The 23,587-nt window shown below is 34.2% G+C and overlaps 1 protein-coding gene across 1 annotated transcript in view; it reads left to right on the top strand.

Annotated features, from left to right (window-relative positions):
- INTS7 (integrator complex subunit 7) overlaps positions 1-23,587 on the top strand; it is a 91,577-nt gene that overhangs the window by 8,849 nt on the left and 59,141 nt on the right. The window contains exons 2-7 of the mRNA XM_046683180.1: positions 2,250-2,379; positions 3,184-3,330; positions 9,505-9,642; positions 16,072-16,118; positions 19,483-19,682; positions 20,160-20,282. Of these exons, the coding sequence (XP_046539136.1) occupies positions 2,250-2,379; positions 3,184-3,330; positions 9,505-9,642; positions 16,072-16,118; positions 19,483-19,682; positions 20,160-20,282 (785 nt within the window). The remainder of the gene's footprint in view (positions 1-2,249; positions 2,380-3,183; positions 3,331-9,504; positions 9,643-16,071; positions 16,119-19,482; positions 19,683-20,159; positions 20,283-23,587) is intronic.

The raw sequence follows: 23,587 nt of genomic DNA on the forward strand, positions 1-23,587 counted from the left end.
TGTTTCTTTGGTAAGAGAATAGAAAGTAAAATTTAGAAACAGCAATCACATCCCTTCAGCTTAATCTCTGGTCTTACAGTGGCATTCTTATGATCATTGGTCTTGTGATAGGGCATTCTTCCTCAAGTTGGTTGTAGCTAGCAACAGAAATAAAGTGGATAACCCATCAGAACAAGATCTGACTGTCCTGGGCGCCCATTTTCAGGTGCTTGGCTTATCCTGAAGTTGAAATTGGCCTAGAGCAAGCAAGATGGGTACTATACTGCCTCAGCCTGGGCTTATTGCTAAATTGTTATTAGCCAAAGCGGAGTGCGCAAATTTAACCACTGGGCCACCCAAGATATTCATTCTTAGTGAATTCTTTTTAAGGATTGAACGTTAACTCTTTTTGTTTGTTGGTGGGTTTTTTATTTTTAAAATTAGATTTATTGAGGTATAATTTGTATATAGTAAAATTCACCAAATGTATCCAGTCATATGAAACCACTACCACGGTCAAGACATAGAACATTTCCTTCAGCCCCAAAACTTTCCTTGTGCCCCTTTGTAGTCAGTCCCCTCTCTCCAGCCCCTGGCAACCACTGATCTGTTTTCTGTCCCCATAGTTTTGCCTTTTTCTGAGTATCATAGAATAGGGTCATACAGTATACAGTCCTTGGGGTCTGTCTTCTTTCACTTGGCATGATTTTGAGATCCACCCATGTTGTTGCATGAATCAGTAATTGGTTCCTTTTTATTGCTGTATAGCACTCCATTGTATGGATATACCACAATTTGTTTATTCATTCACAAATAGTTGATGGTCATTTGGATTGTTTCCAGTTTGGGGCTATTATGGATAAAGCTACTCTGAGCCTTTGCATGCAGATCTTTGTATAGACATCACCAGGATATATATTTAGAAGTAGGGTTGCTGAGTGTATAGGCAGTGTATGTTTACCTTTATAGGAAAAGGCCAAACTGTTTTTCAAAGAACTGTATAGTTTTGCATTCCCACCAGCAATGCATGAGAGTTATAGTTGCTCCGTATTCTCATTAGCACTGGTATTGTCAGTCTTTTTAAGTTTTTTTGCCATTCTGGTGGATGTGTAGTGGTATCTTATTGTGGTTTTTAATTTACATTTGCCTAATGACTAGCAGTGTTGAGAATCTGTTCATGTGCTTATTTTGCTATCCATATTTCCTCTTTAATGAAATTTCTCTTCAAATCTTGCCTATTTAAAAAATTAGGTTGTCTTATTGAGGTATAAGAACTATGGATGAAGTCCTTTATCAGATACATGTTCTGTAAATATTTTCTTCTAGTATGTGGCTTGTCTTCTCATTGTCTTAACAGTATCTTTTGAAGAGCACTGAAGTTTTTAATTTTGATGGAGTTCAACTTATCACTTTTTCATTTTATAGTTTGTGCTTTTTGTGTTTTATCTAAGAATTGTTTTCTTAACTCAAGCTCATAAAGATTTCCTTTATGTTTTCTTTTATACGGTTTATAATTTTAGCTCTTACATTTAGGTCAATGGTTCATTTTGAGTTAGTTTTTGTATATGGTGCAAATTAAGGATTCTCTTTTTTTTTTTTGCTTATGGATAGCCAGTTGTTCCAGAATCATTTGTTAAAAAGAGTGTCCTTTCACACTGCATTATCTTGGCTCCTTTGTTAGATCATTGATTTGAGACCTTTCTTCTTTGCTGATATAAGCATTTAATGTTATAAATGTTCCTTGAAGCACTGCATTAGCTACATCCCACAGACTATACTTTCATTTTCATTCTGTTCAAGATATTTTTCTAAATCATTTCTGATTTCTTCTTTCACCCATGGGTTATTTATAAATGTGTTGTTTAATTTCCAAATATTTTGGAATGGTCTAGATATTTTTCTTACTGATTTCTATTTTAATTCCATTATCGTCAGAGAACACATAGTATGATTTCAGTCCTTTTAAGTTTGTTGAGATTTATTTTATGACCCTGAATATTCTTAATCAACTCAACCTTTTTAAAAAAATAGTTTCTTTTTCATTATTCTCTATCTAAAACTGGCAGTTTACCAAATGACTGTTTCATATGCCATTTTTATATTTAGGAGGATAATGAGTTATAACTGTACTTTACCTAATTGTTAAGAATGATCATTATTTTACTGTGTAAATAATTTTACTGTGTAATACTTTGTTGGTGTTTGCTCTTTTTGCCTTATTACAGCCACAAATTTGTAAGGTATTCTTCCCTTTTTTATGCTTTCCATAGGTTTAAGATCTGGCAAACTTGGTGAACAGTGTGAGGCAGTTGTTCGCTTTCCCAGGCTCTTTCAAAAGTATCCATTCCCTATTCTCATCAATTCTGCATTCCTGAAGTTAGCTGATGTTTTCAGAGTTGGGTAAGTCTTTATAAAGCCTCAGCATCCTAAAGCACTTTGTCCATAGTTCTTTGTTTTATATTGTGGTCTTTATTCTTTTTGCCTTTTAGGACTTCCACATGGCTAGATACCATTTTAGCTGATGCACATGGCAGTTTGCAACGCTTTTTGATGTGACATTTAATGGCATTTTAAGCAAAAATGAAGAGTATAAGTCAGAGAGTACTTATTTTTGAGGGGAACAGGATAAATCACATTAACACCACCTTAATATATTATTGTATGTTTTGGAAATATCTGTGACTTTGCACAGAGAAATTTCTGATTTAATAGCTTATTTTATAATATAAGATTACATTGACTGTGAAGTGCCTGAAACATGTAAGCACTGAATAAATACCTATTTCTTTTTTTCTCCTCCCCAGTCCCTCTCCCACTTCTTTCCACCATTCTTCATGCATTCATGTGCTTATCCATGCGCCAAATCAGACTTGAAGAAGAGATGTTGTAGACTCAACTTGAGAGAGGAGGAGGGCCACCTGACTTCTTGGCCTTGGTTAGAATATGATTGAGGAGGTTTAGTTCAGTTCCAGGGCCTCTCTTTATGTCACTGCCATTTTGGTGCAGGCCTGCAGGCATTGCTGACTGCTTAGGCTTAGGACTCACCTCGGGTATAGACCTTAATGCTTACTAATGAGACAAATAACAAGATTGAAAAATATTGGCCTATTGCTAAAATTTAATATCATTAATGTTGCTATGATTCCTGATCAAATGTTGCTTTCCTAAAGTGCTCTAATTTATTTTCTCTCTGGTTTTTCATAGAAACAATTTTCTGAGACTCTGTGTTCTCAAAGTTACTCAACAAAGTGAGAAGCATTTGGAGAAGATTCTAAATGTGGATGAATTTGTGAAGAGAATTTTCTCTGTGATTCATAGTAATGATCCTGTAGCAAGAGCCATCACACTCCGGTATATTCTTTTGCTTTAATGAATAACCACAAGGTTCTTTGAGTTGTGATTGTGTACCCAAAAAGGCAGTATATTTACTTTTTAAATTAGGAGTTTACTTTTGTTTTTTTCAACTAAGACTCAATGCAAAAATATGGTTACCATCCCAATCTGTAAATGCTTTGCAGTTACTACCTATGATACTGTTTGGGTTGTAAATTGTTGCCTAACTTGTGTTTGAAACATTCCTCTTTGTAGGTAGGTGTTCTGATCCAATAACTGGGATCTGAATATAGCTTAGTGTCAGCTCATTTTGGGGTATTACTCATCTGACCTTGTTCTTAGTGTTTCGTGTCACTTTTCTCTGTTCGTCCTTAGTTATGTGCTCATTTTTGTATGCAATAACTATGTTTGATCTCCTTGGAGAATGCCAGATATAACCATTGTAGTTTGTTCAACCTTTCCTTTTCTTTCTTGGCATTAGAAAAAAATTTTTTTAATTTTGTTAGAATTTCATTTTGTAAGCCTATGTCCAGCTTGAGCCATATTCTCTTTTTAGGTTTGCCGTCTATGGAATCAGATGTATAATTTTTGGATTTTTGAAATTCACTTTCCTAAATTATAGGGCTCATTTCCGACTTGCCCTGCCCAGACAGTCCTCTTTTTAACCATGAAGTCCAGGATGTCCCTTCTTCCCTAAGTTTCCATTTTTTTGACGTCAGGAACCAGTTCTTCCCTCTTGTTCAGAATTAAGTGCTTTGTCATTCCTTTGTCTTTTGAGTGATTGAATTGTGTGCAGTTTTGTATTTTAGTCAGTTAATTGATTTTATCTTTTAAAAACTGTATGTAACAGAACAGAATTTAAATTTAAGATGTTCTTACCTTTTGGTTCAGCACATTCACTTACAGGAATTTTTTCTATAAATCATTTTTAAAAGTTGGTGAATATATGTGTATAGATGATCATAGTATCATTTTTGTAAAAAGTGAAAAATTGGGGAAAAATCAGGTACCGATTTAAGAATAGTTAATTTATGGACCTACTGTATAACTTTTAAAAAATGAAGTAAGTCTGTCTATTAACATAGAAAGAGATAACGTTAAAAAAAACAAGTAGTCAAGTGATATCCATTTTGTTAGCTCATTTTTGTAGTGACACTAATATATGTGTTTATATAGGCTCAGAAAAAATGTGGAGGAATATATACTGTTAACGGTGATTGTTTTTGCCAGGGCTCATAGGGCTATGGATTACAAGAGACTTTTCCATGTGGTTTTGTAATGTTTGACTTGTTTTACACAAGTATAGGTTAGTTTTTTGATCAGAAGACAACAATAAGAAAGATAAATAATAGAATTTAAGTGATGGAATGAATTTCATAAATAATGTAGAGCTAGTTTGAATATTCCATTCATTTTGCATGCTTGCCCTTTTCCAAGTCATGGCAACTGAGCTTTTCCTCAGTTCTTCCTTTGAGGCACTGTTGCTATCAGTAAAACCAGAGATTTCTTTTTTTTTTTTTTTGAACATTGGCACCTGAGCTAACAACTGTTGCCAATCTTTTGTTTTTTTCTTTCTGCTTTTTCTCTGCAAATCCCCCCAGTACATAGTTGTATATTTTAGTAGTGGGTCCTTCTAGTTGTGGCACGCGGGACCCCACCTCAGCATGGCCTGATGAGCGGTGCCATGTCCGCACCAGGATCCAAACCAGCAAAACTGGGCCCCTGCAGCAGAGTGCGCAAACTTAACCTCTCGGCCACAGGGCCGGCTGCAAATCAGAGATTTCTAGAAAGCTTCCAGAAAGAGAAGATTCATTGATTGATAAAGATCACTTTAAAGGAAAAAAAAAATCAGATTGAAATTGTATTTTTCAATAATAGCACTTGATGCAAAAAGTATTAAAGGAAAAGAAATTTGAGCTGAAAATTTTATAGAGTCCGATTGCCATTTAAAACATAGTACAATAAAAAGATTCTCAGATACAGGAGGCCTTAGATAGTTTGCCAAATAGGGATCTGTTTTGAAAACATTCTTGGTGTAGGTACTCAATTAGGAAGAGAAAAAATAAAGCTGGAAGATATGGGAATAAGAGGTGATCAAATAGTTTTATGAAGTTTACAAATTTGTAAAGTAAATATCAAAGGCCAAAACAAAAGGTATATTTGTAACAACTCAAAACTAATATTCTAGACAGTATCAACACAATATGAGAGTATGGAGCCCCTTTAACTAGAATATAACGTTTTTGAATAGCCTTGGAAATTTTTTTCATGATTTCATAATTTTTGCATAAGTAAGAAAATGACTTAAAGTAAAAAGTATTTTTTAATTTAGTGTATTATCTAAATGTATTATTTAGATACATGTAAATGTATCTAAATGTAGTATACATTATAAAGTATTTAAAATACAATCTTTTAAAAAGTGTAAATTAAACTTTAATTTTGCCAGTAAACAAGTGATAAACACTGTATCATTTACTACTTTAAATTAATTATGTAAGAAACAGCATGATTTGTCTTAAAAAATTTTTAAATGACATGTTTGGTTTGGGGCTGAATATATTAAAATATAGGTTAAAATTTTTTTCCCAACATTTCAAAACATTATTCCAACATTGTGACAAAATTTTAACAGTAGAGCAAAGATGAAAGAGTTTTACAGTGAACACTTGAATGCCCCCCATTAGATTCTACTATTGATCTTTTATTAAATTTGGTTTATCACATATCTTCCATCCCTCTATCCATTCATCAGTCTATCTTATTTTTTTTAATACATTTCATCGTAAATTGAAGATAGTACACTTCCCCCTAAATACTTTAGCATGTATATCATTAAGTAGAGTTCAGTTTGTTTACAGGGTTGTCTACAGGGTTTTTTAATTTCAAATTTACTTACAATGAAATGCACAAATCTTGTATGTACATTTGCTGAGTATTGACAAATGCCTCCAGTAACCCCCAGCTCCTATCAAGATATAGAAATTACCATCACTCCAGAAAGTTCCCTTATGCCCCTTCCTAGTGGGTTCCCTCATCCATGTCTTGAGAGACCACCATTTTTCCTAGTTTTTCCCATCATAGATAAGTTTTTGTCTATTTTCCAGCTCCATAGAAGTGGAATCACACAGTAGGTATCCTTTTGTGTAAGGCTTCTTTCACTCAGTGTTTTTGAGATTAATCCCTGTTGTATGTCAGTAATTCGGTCTTTTTTATTGATGAGTAGTTTTCCGTTGTGTAACTATAACAGTTTATTTATCTGTTCTTTTATTGATGAACACCTAGACTGTTTCTAATTTGGAGCTATTATAAGTAAAACTGCTATGAACATTTTTGTACAAGACTTCTTGTGAACATGCTTTCCTTCTTGGCAAATATATACTTCAGAAAGAAATTGCTGAATCATAGGGTAGGTGTATATTTAGTTTTATAAGAAACTGACAGACCTTTTTCCAAAGTGGTTTTAACCATTTTATATTCCCATCAACAATGTACGAGAGTTCTGGTTGCATCACACCTTTGGCAACCTTTAGTGTTGTCAGTCTTTTAAATTTTAGCCATTCTAATGGGTGTGTGTGGTTTTGATTTTCATTTCTCTGAGGGTAATGATGTTGAGCACTTTTTCCTGTGCCTTTTGACCATTCTTACATCTTCTTTTGGGAAGTATCTGTTCTAATCTTTTGCCCATTTTCTTTCATTAGATTGTTTAGATTTTATTACATTATTTGTCCTTTTATTATAGAGTTGTAAGAGTTCTTTCTGTATTCTGGATAACTGATCCTTTGTCAGATAGATGTTTTACAAATCATATTTAAAAATAGATAAAAACTTCTTTCAGGGGCTGAAAGCCATGAACAGAATTACTGCCATTTTTATGCTCTTCATTAACTTATATTTCAATATCATTGTTTCTTATGTTTTCTGTCTGTAAGTATAAATTAAATAATATATGCCTCAGAATAAAAACAGTTTCAAACTGTGTAACTGTCAAAACCACCCCAGATGCTGACAGTGTAAAACCAAGTCGCTGCTTATTAATGTTGTAGCCACTGACCTCTGTACAGCTGCTTTCAGTTTGTACTATGAGGTCTTCAAAATGTTCTGCTTTAAAAGGGGAAAAATCAGTAATTACTTTTGTAATTTAAAAAGTTATGTTAGCTTTTTGAAACCCTATTTGGGAAGGAGTGGTCTAGTCAATTAAAGAGAGGTTCAGCTCGTGTGCAGAGGTAGAATTGTTCCCAGTCCCAAATCACATTCTAATGAGCTGACATGTAATAAATCACTTTCCTTGATGTTAAACGAGAAAACTAATACCTGCCTTAACAGATTCACTTATTTCCTCTATGGTAAAATGCAAAAATGTGCCCAAAAATGGTTTTAAAATCACCATAGAAATGTAAAGAACCCAACTATTAAAATGCATCTTTGAAAAAGTATTGAGCATACAAGTGATTGTATTTTCATTCCTTCCATGGTGAAATATTTGACTACAATACTGTTTTTTATAAAGAAAAAGATATGGTACAGAAAGGATCTTAATGTTTTATAGGAATGTGCTTTTTCATTGAGAAGTATTATACTAGTACTAAGAAAAAGGAGTCTGTTAAGGAGGAAAACAAAGTCTACAAAGAAAAGATGGGGCTGATAAATGATAGATCAACATTAAGTATGTCTTTCATCAACATTTTAAGTATTCAATGAATTAAGTACTCATTGAATAGAAAGTTTGGTGTAGTATGTTTTAAAGAAGGTAGATTAAAATGGGAACTCTGACCTCAAGGAACTTGCTTTCTAGAAGAATGTATTAAACACGTGAAGAAAAGCAACAGGTGATGCCTTTGAAATACTAAGCAGTTTTAGAGTCAGAATAACTTAAAGAGGAGAGAGAATAGGGAAGAGAAAATATTCTAATGATATTTTACTGTTTACCCATTACTTTAGACTTATAAATTAAAACAACAAATGATGTAATCTACACAGAATTTGGAATACATTATGATGTACTTCTGAAAACTATGTAATGTTATAAGCCAGTCTTACTGCAATAAAAAAATAAATTAAATAGAACAACAAATGGAAGAAGAAACCAGAAGATATTCATGATATTTGAAATGTAGTGCTACATATTATTTATAATATTACCAGAAATGTTTTGACAAAGTAGTGACCAATGGGATTATGCTTTTTTGCCCTTTTGTATTGCATAATAACAAACTATTAATCAAGATATATCGGTATTAGCCTAGTCTTTTTCTTGTATAAATAAAAAAAAAGCCATTTGTTTTTTTTTGAAAAATAACTCATCTAAGTAATTTCAAAACTTTCTTTTCAAACTGAGTATAAATGACGTTATTTAGCCCATTTTAGTATCTTATTTATAAGAGCGCTAATACTTAGGTCTAGTTGATTATCTCCATAAGATAATTAGGTGAAGACATATCAAGTTGGAAGATTACTTAGGACGTTACTTTGAGGAAGGTTGTCATCGATGGAACTCTCTTGTTTATTGCAGTGTTTTGCAGCCTTCTAAAATGCATACCTTTCTGCTGAAAAGATTTTTCAAGCCTTACTTTCTGCAGTTTCTATTACAAACAACAGATCTTTTTCCTTTTCCAAATTTATAATTTTATTATAAAGTAGACTAAACTCTACCTTCCTCACTCTTGCAGATTCTGATACGAGCTCCAGGGGACGTCCTCTACCCCTGTTCTCTTGATGTTGAGGAGAGATTTGAAAATCATGGTACCAATATTTAGTGATGTGGGAAAAAAGACTGAAAAGTCTTGCTTTTTTTGCTTTGTGAATCTGCTTGATAGCAAAATGTACTCTTAATGCTTTACTAAAATGGATTTCTTTATACAACATTGGAAAATTGATATTTTCGTGCTTTAATCATTTAAAAGTTTCATTTCTGGTCTCTGTTTGGTACCTGGGATGCGCTTCAAGGTGATTTTTTAAAGTTTTGCTCGTGTTGGATAAAGCCTTCGTAGTTTTTCTGACATATTAAAATATGGAAAAGTGTTTAGAATTTGAGTCACTGCTTGATTTCTCAAGTTGATGCTGTATTGGCCTGAGAATTACGGAATTACCTACAAACTTTAGTTTTGGTAATCTAGCTTTGCTTTTGCTTCTTCCTTTCTTGATCTTGAGCTTATTATATTTCCCTTTTCTTGGGTTTCTCTATTTCTGTAGGATGTTGGGAAGTCTGGCATCAATAATTCCCGAGAGGAAGAATGCTCATCATAGTATTCGTCAGAGCCTGGATTCACATGATAATGTAGAAGTTGAAGCTGCTGTTTTTGCTGCTGCAAACTTTTCTGCACAGTCAAAGTAAGCATAGACCTTTGAATAAATTGGCTTCCGAAGAAGAGATTTTGAAGGAATAATTCATCAATATATATATAAACACTAAGTAATACAGAAAAATGTAAATGGCAAGATGTGTTTTCTAAGAGAGTTTATATCATATTGGGGAAACAAAACTAAGTAGGTAAAACAGTAAAGTTAAGTACAAATGTTGGCATCAACTGTAAATGAAATAGGAGTTTCTCAAAGGACGGAATCAGTGTAGATTAGAATGGTTGAGGAAGCCTTCGCTGAGGGCAGAAGCTGTGTACACTGAAGAGCCTTCCCGAAACATATACAGCCCTAATACTAAATTGCTGCTTGCTTGTTGTCTTCTCAAGTTTAGCTTTTTGGCATTAGAGCCTTGCACAGTTTGACAAAGACAGTAACTTGAGTTCAAACCAATTTTAACCTATTTGGAGTGTCATATCCTACACTATTATCTTACAGAACAGTAATTTTTCTTATGGATGAAATGTTGACATGGTTTTATTACTGTGTTTGACTTGCTTGCTTACTGTCTCTAAAAATGTATAGTATCCCCTTTATTGACTGATATCAAAAGTAGTGTTACTTTCTGGAGGACCTTTTGGTAATATGTATTTTGTAAATATGTGCATCCCTTTGACCTAGAAAATCCACTTCCCAGAATTTATCCTAAGGAATTAGCAATGTGTACTGATATTTATTTGTAAAAATGCTAGTTGTAATGTTATAATAAAAAAATTAGTAGCAACCTAAATTCCAATCAATGTGCTTAGATAAATATGATCATACAATGAAATACTATATCAGTTTTTATCAGATATATTTTAGAAATATGTTTGGAAATAGGTTACATAATATCTTATATGAATTACAGATTTAAAAAAAAAAGTATTTTGGGGCCAGCCCAGTGGCACAGCAGTTAAGTTTGCACGTTCTACTTCGGTGGCCCGGGGTTCACCAGTTTGGATCCTGGGTGTGGACCTATGCACCACTTGTCAAGCCATGCTGTGGCAGGCGTCCCACATATAAAGTAGAGGAAGATGGGTACAGATGTTAGCTGAGGGCCAGTCTTCCTCAGCAAAAAGAAGGATTGGCGACAGATGCTAGCTCAGGGCTAATCTTCCTCAAAAAAATAAATAAATAAAATAAAAAACCAAATATTTGTATTTATGGAATAGAAAAAAGACTAGAAGGATACATTTCAAAATATTGTGTCTGGGTGGTAAGATATCATCTTATTTTTGTTTTCTTTTTTATAAATTTCCGTATATCCTGCCAGGAGCCTGTTTTGGTATTATAATCAGATGAATAATAAATGTTATTTTTTTAATAAAAAGTAGCATTTCCATTAAGAACCTCTGCTAAATTGTGGATAAAACTTGAAATAGTTAATCATCACCTGTCTTTCTTCGTATTTTAATTAAATGCATATTCATCTCTTCAGCTGCTCTTAACAGACTTTCAGAATTCCAGGATTACTCGTTGGAAAAGGAGAGTAGAGAATAAAAAGCATATAATCTTTAACTTACTGCTCAAAATTAGTAGATGTGGCAGTAATTAAGATAAATATCTGAATAAATACAATTGCTATTTGTGCTTTTAAAAATTGGCATTTTTTTCTTATTGAGAATCATTGGTATTGAAAGAACTTTTTAAAAATTACTTTTATTGGATAGGAGCTAAACCTAGTGAATGTTTATCATCTGATTACCAATGTCCAGGTATCAGTACTTTATAATCTGTCAGATTAAATATGTACTTCCAGTAGCTACAAAAATAGTTTTCTAGATTTAGATGATAAATTTATATTTTGGTGATTAGATTCTATTTATGAGAATCATTTTTGGTTGAGTTTTTCTCGTTATCAGAATCTAATTTTATCAGTTATGGAATTTCTCATCTGTCTTGTAAAAGATTAAGACGAAGTAACATAGAAATCTCATGATTCTTCATTTATAAAATTCATGACCAATAAACATTTGAATTAACAGTTTATGTTGAAGCGGTTTTTAACATACCAGGCTTCAATATGATATAATTTGAGATATTTAAAAATACCAAGTTAATGTAATAGGAAAGCCTGAAGGAGCTATCTAAATGTATCAGTGTGAAATTAACGAAATATATCTTTTTTGAAATTAGCATTTACCTCTTTCTGCAGCAACGATGAGCTGGCTTGGGATCAGATATCTCAACCAATACTGATGGATTTTTGTCTTACTATCTCTATTTATCAATTTTAGATCTTAAGCAAATTAGAGATAACTGGCCAAATAAGAGCTTGAGAATTTATTTAATCCCTTTTCCCCATCTACTACCATAACCACATCTAACTTGTTCTAAAAAAGGTTAAAATTTATATTTTTAAAGAGCTAGTCTCTGGGTCACAAAGCAGGAGTTGCAAACTCAGGTGCCTTCAGGGACCAGGGAAGCATTGTCAGTGAGAGAGGTGTCCTCTAGTGGTGACTGTGGTGAACTGGCCGTCTAAAAAGAGTGTCTGCCCCTTAGCACCAGCCAATTGTGACCGTGCAAAAATGAATGCCCAGTGTTGTCAGATTTGATTTTTGTTTTTGGTGGGGGGAGTAGCTAGAAAATCAGGTTATTCTGTTTGGTCTCACCATATGATACTATATATTCTTAACACACATTCTTAATGTTGACATTCAGAATTTTTAAAAATATTATTAGATTTAAAAAAAAAGAGAAAACTTCAGACTTCTGATTTTCAGTTTATTGGCCCTAAAGGCCTGTAACATTTTAAAATTTTGACTTGTTATAAAAGTTGTTATATAGTTAATGAAGAAATACTTATTGAATATCCATCATGTCCGGACACTGTTCTAAGCACCAGGAATAGAGGTGGAAAAGATTAAGGCCCTGTTGTTACGTAAACAAAACAGTTTCAGATGCTTGTTAATGTTACGAAAAAATGAAACAATTTTGTGATTAAAAAAATAACGCAGTTTTGTCCTTGTGTTAATGACCTAAGTGAACTGCTTTAGATAGGGTGATCAGGGAAGGCCTCCCTGAAGTGGTGACATTTAAGCTGAAACAATGATGAAGAAGAGGCAGCAGTCTAGAGGAAGATTATTCCAAGCAGAAAGAATAACAAGTACAAGAGTGCCCTGAAAAGTGAACAAGTCATCTATATGTACCTCGTATACCTCTTGCCTTATACTTGAAAGACGTTTGAAACTTACTTTTTCCTCTTGAAGGTGAAGCTGATATCTTAGAGTAGTAGTTTTCAAACTATTTGGTATCAGAATCCCTTTATACTCTTCAAGCATTATTGAGGTCCTCAAAGAGCCTTTTTTGTTTATGTGGATTATAGCTATTGACATTTAGTATATTAGAAATTAAGATGGCTTAATTTTAAAAATATTTATTAATTCATTTTTAAAATAACAAATTCCTAATACATTAACATAAAAATATCTTTATGAAAGTAATTATTTTCCAAAACAACTTGGTGAGAAGAGAGGCATTGTTTTACATTTTTGCAAATCTCTTAAATGTCTGGCTAGATTCTCACATCTGTTTCTGCATTCAGCATTTCTGTTGCAATATGTTGTTTTGGTTAATGAAGAAAAACCAACCTCTCATAGCTATATAATTGGAAAAGGGAGGAGTATTTTTAAAGGCTTATTAGGTAATTATGAATATTTTTCTTTGATGCTATGCCGTAACTAGGCAAATGGTTTCTAAATAGTTAATTGCAGTGTGGACTCTAAAACCATATCAATGAACTTGTACTATGTTGCATTGAAATCCATTGGAATCTCTTATCCGTGTGTGGTTTTATAACTTAGGCATTAGTCTTTTGGAAAATACTGGTTCACTGTTACGCAGGTCTTCCAAGTGTTGACCCATTTCATTGTATAACATCAAAGAATCACATTTGTTACTATCACCACTGATCTCATCAAGAAAGTCTTTAAACGTTAAGCTGTCAAGCTCATGGTGACAGGTAAAGTTTTTTGAAATTCTAATTTTTGCTTAGAAGCTCAGATTGGCAGAAAATTTTCCCAGTTATTTTTCTTAAAGTTACAAGCTTACTTTATTCATCTTTGGAGAAAATGTCTGCCAGATAGCCGCATCTGAATAACCATGGAGTTTCATGAAAAAATCACTAGGTCGTCTGATAATTCAGATGATTGCATGGTGCTTTCCCTGGAGACAACCACTCTGTACTTAATGTGTGCTTTCCATTTTGTCAGAAAATGTTAAAAAGACAATTACTCAAGGGTTGAAATTTAATATCATTAGTAATTTTCGCTGTTTTATCAGGGACATTTGTAAGTACAACTGGCTTGCTTTCTTTTTTAATGTGAGTGTGCAGTGGTGAAGAATACAGTGACTGCTGGTACAGTTCTTGCTAAGGTGCCAGCAGTGTTACTCACCGTTTGGCACCAGAGATGAAGATATCAACACCGTTGTTCCAGGACAAACCAAGAGATTAAAAAATGTTACTCACTTTGAAAATTTCAGTGCAAATAGTTTTTGTTGCCTAGACGTCACGTAAAAGATGATGTTCTCTGGTTAGGTGGTGCTGATACCAGACAATTACAGGCAAAAGAGCACATGCAGCCTTGTCTGTAGATTTGTCAATTTGTAAGGCAGAAATAAAATTCTGCAGGTGACCTATAACTCAGTCTTCATCTTGGCAGCTAAATCTTTTATTTGATGAGTTACTCTAATGTTGAAAAGCGGCAGTGCCTTGATTTCTTTTACTGACTTTTCATTCAACAGGTATTCATCATTGTCAGCTGCACAGGTCTCAACTGTTATGGACTCTCCTCCGGCCAGTGCATTACGATAGCTTATCCTCTTATTATTTCTAGTTTAAAAAGCTGTAGTAAACAATTTTTTGCTTTTAAAGAGCACATCACATCTACCTTCAAAATAGTCTCTTTTTTTTAATTCTAATTTATTAGTCTCAAAATGAAACTGCAGCTAAACTGGTAGTATAATACTTTTTGAAATGTTTTGTTTTATAAGGCACAATAAGCTAAATTATTAACATCTGTAAAGTGGAGGGATAGCTTTAGCCATATTTTTTTGTTTTTCTTATTTACAATTTTGCCATTTTTTTAGAATAGACTCCTCCCTTCCTTGAGTTAGAAAACTCTGTGCTATGTCAATTTCATCTTTTTCAGCATCTTTAGACCTACACAGTACAGCTGTGGGTTGAGAAAATGAATCTTCTAATCTTTTTCAAACCAATGATTCGTTCTTAAGTATAAGAAAAATACTTTGCAAATAAACTTTATTTTATTTTGGAATAAAGTATTGTTAAATACTAAAATAGAAACAATTTTAGATAAAATTTTAGAAAAATCTTTCAAAATTTTATTGCAAAGCACAACAGAGTATGCTTCCTGATGTGTTTCTGCATAAGCACAAGGAAAACTGCCAGATTTCAAAACGTTGATGTATTGAATGGTAATGAGGTTACAAAGGTTATAATAGATACAGTCAAAGATAGTAAGAGCACAGGAGAAGAAATGAGAACAAACTGAGTTAATCTCAGAAAACATTTATACAGTAAACCTACTGTCTTAGAAAATTCTAGAAAACACAAGAATACACAATCACACGTTCCATTAGCTGTCAAGAGATCATTTATCATGTAGCCTGTGGAAAACTCCACTTGTGAGAGAATGAAATTGAAAATGGCAAATGATATCTTAATGGCAGGAAATGTTTTATGTAGACATCCATTGAACTGCAGAGGGGAAGTATTTCATGTCTTATGTATCATTTATTGTGGCTAAATGAGCCAAGTTTGATCATATTATCTGTATTATCTTTCCTTACATATTGTATAATATTTTTCACAAATATTCATGTTATTATTAACTTTTGCAACATTCAGTGGTATTTCTGTTGCAACAGAATCAAGTGCAGCACATTGGAAAATACTTTACACATATATAATATAAAAAAACATGGCTGACTTTAAGTAGTTTGGCTTTTAGTAAGATTTTACTCTTATTTCCTGCTGCATTTCTGCTACTTCATACTTGCTCTGTTTTTCTAAAATTCAGAATATTCACAATATGTTTTCTTGATTATTTAACCAACTGTTAATTAAAAATATATCCTAAACCAATGTAGATTGAGATGGTGACCTTGAATCTTTCAGACAATGTCACTCAGTGATGCCAGTGGCAACAGCACTCGTAAACCAGAGCACCTTTCCTTGAATACCACATGAGAACAGTGTTGGTGTAAGCCCATTGCTGGTGGGAATTTGGGCAATTGCATTTCTTACCCCACCCTTGGCACCTAGCTGCTGGAATATTAGTTACAATTTGGAGTATTGTGTTTCTCCTGTGCTGATTGTGTTCTGTTTCAAGTCCTTAGAAAACTTAAGCAAATTTAATTTTTCTGTTTTAAAGTTTTTGCTGTTCTCTCTTTCCAAAGGGATTTTGCTGTAGGAATCTGTAACAAAATCAGTGAAATGATTCAAGGTATGTATGCTTCATTTAGTATTATGAAGTTACCTAATGGGATTTATATTAATAATAGCTGCTAACATTTATTAAGTACTTATTATGTGCTGGTTGCCATTCATTCATTTATTCATTCATTATTAAGCATCTTGCAAATGCCGGAAGTGTTCTAGGTGCTTAGGATACAGTAGAGAACAAAACAAAGTCCTTGCCCTCGTGTAACCTGCATTCTGGTGGCTGAAGAAGGGGAGTGGCAACAGACGAATAAAAATATGACCTATCAGGTGCTGTGGAGGAAAAGCGAGGTAAGAGCATAGTCAGTCCCTGGATTAGATGGCAGGGTGGAAGGGGAGACTCTTCTTTTTATGTATGTTGATCAAGCAAGGCTTCTAATGAAGTGATATTTGAGTTAGAAAGGCAGATGTTTAGGGGAAGAACATTCTGGTCTGTAGCTCTCTCTCCAGTATTCTGTTGTCCCTCCGTTGTCTTCTACTTGCAAATAAAATCATAGCCAAATTTCTTACTGTAGCCTTCAAGGCCCTGGTTTTCCAAATCTCGTCTTCCATACTATGCTTTACATTATTAACCCCATTTACGCTCATAATATTCATAAAAGGGAGTTCTGGGGCTACTGCATTGCACAACTCTGGAGACCACTACTTTCTTTGTATTTTTCCAAATGGCATGTCTTTGAATTGTGCAACTTGGCAGGCCTGGAGAGGTAATCCTGTTATGTCTGTTTTACAGAAAAGGAAGTGGAGCCACAATAAAATCACTCAGTTGAAGACCAAGATATAGGGGTTGAGCTTTGTCCTGTTCCCTTTTATTCCTTTGTCTTTTTTCCCCACCACTAGGAAAGGGCTCTCCTGCAGAAAGCTCTCATTAGAAGGAAGCATCACTCATTCATTGAGCAGGTTTTTACTGAATGCCTGCTGTATCAGATAAGATCTCAGTGGAAAACAGATGTCACACTTGAATTAAGATAATCCAAGGAGGATTTAATGAAGAAACCATTTACAAAAGTGTGGGCAGGGTAAACTCTAAGAGATAATGTAGTCCTGCACCCTTTTAGTATGCAGGGGAAGAGTGGTACTAGAAACCTGGAGTCATGTCAGGAGGGCCACTTTGGAAAACTGACCTTCAGTGTGATGTGACCTGATGTGACCCTGCAGAGAGGAAACCAGGGAATAAATACTTTGATCTCATTCTTCTTCCCATCTCCTGCTGGGGCTCTCCACCAGCTAAATCTGAACAGAGGGCACATAGTAGGAGTTGATGTCAGCTATACAGGTGATCCTCCTAAATAGGTAATATTAGCTATACAGGTGAACGTATCCTACAGGTGATGCATTGAGGTTAATCTTCATAGAATAGGAGAACCTCCTAGGGTGCTGGAGCATTCTGTATATCGAGGTGATGGTTATATGGGTATATTCATATATAGAAATCCATTAATATACACAGTTAAGGTCCATTATTGTTACTTAAGTTTTAGCTATAAGAAAATTAAAGCAAAAGAACAGGAATTAGGAAGTTGAAAGAGATGGAGAGAAAAGCACAGGAATGGGAGTGGGGGCAAGGTGGAGGAAGATTGGAGCCCAAGAAACAGAAGAGGCAGGGGAGTTTTAGGAATAAAATATCCTTACATTTAATTTTAAGCTTGTGTTTCTCCAAAGTTAGAATCTCTGAATCTCCCTAAACCTTCAATAAAAATGTCTGTAAACACAAAGAATCCTTCTGACTACTGGGTTGATTGAGAATAGACTTGCAGAGAAGGGGGTTGGGGGGTATGTGAGACAGGAGTCTGCCGTGAGGGAAGGCCTAAGTAGGGAGAAAATTTAGGAGACTTTTGTAATTATCCAGTCAAGAGATGGTCATGGAAATGGACCAGTGTGGTAGCAATGGAATTGGAAAGACATAGTCACATTTGGGTTATATTTTGAAGATAAAACTAACAAGATTTGCTAATAAGTTTGAATTTAGAATGTGAGGAAATAAGGGAATCAAGAAAGACTCCAAGGTCTGAGGAGTTGTAATGATGGAGTTCTCATAGACTAAAATGGGAAAAGTTTTGGAGAAACAATTTCGTGGTGATGATGAGAAGTTCTCTTTGGGCTCTATTAAGTATGAAATGCTTCTGAGACCTCCCAGTGGAGATAACCAGGAGGTAATGGGATATATAAATCTGAAGTTCAGAGGGCACGGGGGAGGAGTGGGAAGCAGTCTTTTAGCATATAGCTGATAATGGAAGCCATGGGATTACATCAGCTCACTCAGGGAAAGTACATTGGGTGAGAAGAGCGTTTATTACTAACCCCAAGGAATACCAGAAATTGAAGTATGGATAAAAGAGGAGACTACAAAGAATGAGAAGGAGCAGTCAGAGAAAGGACAAAAACCAAGAAGAGTATGAAAAGACAGAAGCCACTGAGAGAGAGAGTTTCAAAGACAGAATGGTCTGCAGTGTCCAAATGTATTTGGTACCTTAAGCGTCAAAATGATAATAACATAAGCATGATATGACACTGCAGAGAGAAAACCAGGGAGTAGATGCTCTGACCTCATTTTTCTCCCTCTTCATCTCCTGAGGCTCTGTGCTTTGACCAAACCCAAATAGAGGCCAACTAGCAAGGGAGTTTGTTGATGTAAGCCACCGCTGGAAGTTGAAATGCTGTCATATATTCACACTAACAGTTATTTCACAATGGGAAAACCAGTGATCTGCAGAGTATAAATTAGCTTTTGGCATATATGCTGTACATTATGATTGACAGTTTTTTGTACTCTATCACCACAAAGCCATGCTGTGGAAGAAAAGAGTTTTTTGGTCTATTTAGTTCTGATGTTGACAGGAAAAGATGCATTGGAGTTAATCCTCACGGGGATTCCTGCTGTGTATGCAGTAAAGAAAGGCATTGCTATACCAAAGTTCAGAGAGCTTCGGAAGCACTCCACACACAGTCTGTTCACGTCCTGATCTTGACTTAATGTTGAAGGAAATAATTAAAATTGCAAATAGAATCAAGTTGTAGCCATTGAATGTATGAGCATCTGTGTATATGTATTTCTTTTTGGTATGCTATGAGAAGACATAGGCAGCAAATATGGCTTTACTTTCTCTTGTGCCTTTTTAAGGCATTTTCTGCTATCAGCATGTAATTTTATAATTACTGAAAAATTAATGTTATGATAAATACTTCTGGAAAAAAACTATTGAACTTATTGATTAGCTTTACTGTAGTTATCTTTAATATTATGAACATACTATTAGCATACTATTTGTTTTTAAATGGTCATTTTGCTAATTGAATCATACCTTTTAAATCTGGAATACTATAAAGGGTGATGATGAGAGGTCTCTAAGAATTACTTTTGTATCTAGGTTTAGCCACACCAGTAGACTTGAAGCTGAAGTTGATCCCCATCCTACAGCACATGCACCATGATGCGATCCTGGCGTCCAGTGCTCGTCAGCTTTTGCAACAGCTAGTCACGTCCTATCCTTCCACCAAAATGGTGATTGTTTCTTTGCACACTTTTACTCTACTTGCAGCTTCATCTTTGGTTGATACACCTAAGCAGGTAATTTCAATTTTCTTTAAACTGCCTTTTCTTCAGTAAACTTGCGTATTATGTGCTAAAAAATAAGTAAGGCATGAATTTTGATAATACTAAAGTCTCTTTCTCTGATAAAGATCAGTTTAATTTCCCTTTGCTTGTTTTTTCCTTCTCTATATTCATAGTACTAATTCTTAGGAGCCTTTGAGGGAAATGAGGTGGGGTTAGGGGTACATAGCAGAGCATGGAGTTAGCAGTAAAGGCAAGAAGGGATTGAATGTTAAAGGCCAGGCCCTGTGCTGGAACCTTACAAGTTAGGTGATAGTATGTTTTTATACATGAGGAGAAAGAGATCCAAACATGGGCACATAGCTGATAAATGACAGGGCTGCAATTTGAAACGAGCCCTGTCTCAAATCTGAAAGTTTCGCTAAACCACACTGCATCACTAATGATAATTTCAGTGACAGTGTTGTTCATGGAGTGACATTTCCTTTATAGATTCAGCTTCTATTGCAGTATTTGAAGAATGACCCCAGAAAAGCAGTAAAGAGACTTGCTATTCAAGATCTGAAATTACTTGCCAATAAAACACCACATACTTGGAATAGGGAAAACATTCAGGTATGTAGAACTTTGAACATTAAAATTTTATATAGAAAAATAATACAACATTGTAGTAGAGTAAATTGTTTTGCTTTATATTTTTATATCATCTTTGTCATCTAAGTGTTTGAAAATGAAAAATTTCTAAGAGCATTGTTGATATTTGTGGCAGAAATTATTTTATAAGTGGCAAAGTACATAAAACTTCTATGGTTTAAATTTTTGTCTTAGTGAATTAGACTTGTCTCTCAATATCTTGTTAATTTTCCCATAGCAGCACTAAGGCTAATTGAGAAACCCAGTTAAATTGTTTATTTTATTCCTGTTTCCTTTACTCAATTTAGGGAGAACGATTTTGATGCTATGATTTATTAGGAAGAAGGTGCTGGATGGGTAACTTGACAAAGTATCTTTCTCCTTTTCACAGAGAGGGAAAGCCATTTTTAAGTTTTCTTTTGTAAATGCAAGAGCAGATCTCATCTATCTCTCGACTTTTAATGTGACATCTTTATAGCATTTCTGAGGTTAAATTAATGTTTTACATTTATTTTTTGCTCAAAATGAAACCCTATTTGTTTACCCATTACTGATAACAGATGTACCATTTTCTAAAAAATGCTATTTAAGGTGAAATGGAAAATTAGAATTCAACCTTTATTTTCATGGTGTTTATTCTCTCTTGGTATCATCATAGCTACAATGTCACAAAAACCTTTCAATTTCAGATTAGTGCAAGTAAGCTGCTGTGTTTGTTTTTTGTTTGCAGTTTCTAAAGTTTCAATATATTATGATTGATAGTCACAAATATCCCAAGAGATAAGGGTGGTTATTAGTATTTGCATTTAGTAGATGAGCAAATTAGCGGTCAGAGAGACTTAATATGCTTAAGAGAGCTTTTTAAGAGGACTTAATTAAGAACTTAATTAGGAGATCTCTGTCCTCTAGTGCTTTTTCTTCTAAACCATACTGTCTTTCCAAGAAGAGAATGTGCTCAGTCACTTTAGGGAACCTAACCCAGTAAGAGCACTGTATTGTTTCTTCTCATTTGTTTCTTATTGTGAGAGAGATCACACATACAGAAAAGTATGTAAAATGTATATTTAACAGTTTAAATAATAATTGTAGATGAAAATCCATGTAGCCACCATCTGACTAGAAATGGAACACTGCCAGATCACAGAGCCCTGCCCCCTTCCCTCACGTAGTCCTCCCTGATCAGAACCTTAAAACCTACCCAAAGGAAACCACTATTGACTTCTGTGATAATTATTTCTTTATTCTTTATAGTTTTACCATCTATATATGCCTCCCTAAAAAATATTTAGTTTTACTTGTTTTCACTTCTTTTGCTCAATATTCTACTTGTGAGGCTCATCCATATGGTTGCGTATTTTCCCCTTTAATTGTTATGTAGTATTCCATTATGTGGATAGACCACAGTTTATTTGCTATTGATGGGTTATTTCCATCATGGGGCTCTTGCAAACAATGCTGCTTTGAACATTCTTCTATTTGTCTCCTGGTGCACATGTGCAAAGAGTTTCTTTAGAGTGTATACCTCAGAGTGAAATTGCTGACTTATAGAATATGTATATCTTCAGCTTTACCAGATAATGTCAAACTGTTTTCCAAAGTGATTGAACCAGTTTACATTCCAAACGGCAGTGTAGGAGAATGCCCATTGATCCACATCCTTGTCAACATGTGGAACTATCAGACTTGTACATTTTTACCAGTTTAGAAGTTGTAATTTTAATTTGTAATTTCTTGATTACCCAAGAAGTTGGACATCTTTTTAATATGTTTATTAACCATTTGGATTTCCTCTTTTGTGACATGGCTATTCAAGTCTCTTGCTTATTTTTCTGTTGATTTGTAGTCATTCTTTATATGTTCTGGATACCCGTACTTTATTGCTCCTTGGTAATTCACTATACAGTTCGGAAGCAGCTGGTCAAGTTGCACTTAAAAAAAAAAATTGATAGTTTGATCAGGATTGCCTTTAATAGAAAGATCAATTTGTAAGAAATTGTCTTTACAATGTTAAGTCTCCTAATGCATGAACATGTTATATCATTACGTTCTCTTTAATGGATCTTTTGCCTGTCTATTTTGTCTAATATTAATATAGCTAGTTCAGCTTTCTCCTAGATGTATTTACATGGTAGGTTGTATTTCAGTCTTTGTATTTCAGATATGTCTTATGTTAATTCTGCTACAAAGACCTTAGAACACGCTTTAACTCCATTTACATCCCTCCAAACTGTTATGTATTGTTGTCATGTGTCTTAATTCTGTCTTTTCCTCTCAGTTTTATTATTGTTTTATGAACTCAGTGATCATTTGGACCTTCCACTGTCTTTGCTCTTCTTGCATCTCAAGCTTTCTCTCTGGAATACTTTTTCTTGTGCTTTTGGAAAGTCCTTTAGTGATTGTCTGTGTGGTGAAGTTCCCAATATTTTTGTTTGCCTGAAAGTGTCTTCATTTTACCCTCAATCTTGAAAGATGCTTTGTCTGGGGAATAGAATACCAAGGCATTGAGGATATGATTCTATTGTCTACTCCTTTCCATTATTACTGCTGAGAAGTAGAAGTACTCTTTGAAGGAATTTTTTTTTTCTGCTTATATGTTTTTCTCTTTAATTAGGTGTTCTGCATTTCACTATGTAATGTCTGGTTGTGGATTTCTTCTATTTAAATTATCTAGGTTATTGATTTTCTTGAATCATAAGATTGGTGTCTTTCAACAGTTCTAGAAAATCGTCAGCCATAATTCCTTCAGATATTGCCAGTCTCTCTCTCCTTTCCTTCTGGATCTCTCATTAAATATATGTTAGCCCTTTTATTAATCCCTTATGTTACTTATCTTTTTATTTTCCATCTCTTTATCTCTTTGTGCTGTGTTCTGGATAATTTCTCCTGATATATGTTTTAGTTCAATAATTATCTCTCCAGCTAACTGACATTTTTTCAGATCTGTTTCTGCTGTCTATTTCTATTGATTCTCTAATGTAGTACCCTTTTCCCTTGTATACTTGGCTGTTTTTCACCTTGAGCTACTCATTTTCCTTGGAAAGGTATGTGTGGGAATTCTTTAAGGCCCAGAATGGTCCACACAGAAATCAAAATATAGTGATGTACACTTGAAATTTATATAATGTTATAAACCAGTGTTGCCTAAGTAAAATAAAATTAAAAAGCCCCGAATGAAAGTGCATTCCTCTAGAGAAGATTTGCATTTGCTTTTGTTAGATAGAGAGGTCAGATAGTGATAAATGCTATGATCAGGAAAGAGGATTAATGAGTGTGGGAGATGGAGGTCG

Source organism: Equus quagga, chromosome 13 (genome assembly GCF_021613505.1).
Source record: "Equus quagga isolate Etosha38 chromosome 13, UCLA_HA_Equagga_1.0, whole genome shotgun sequence".
Taxonomy (NCBI): Eukaryota; Metazoa; Chordata; class Mammalia; order Perissodactyla; family Equidae; genus Equus; species Equus quagga.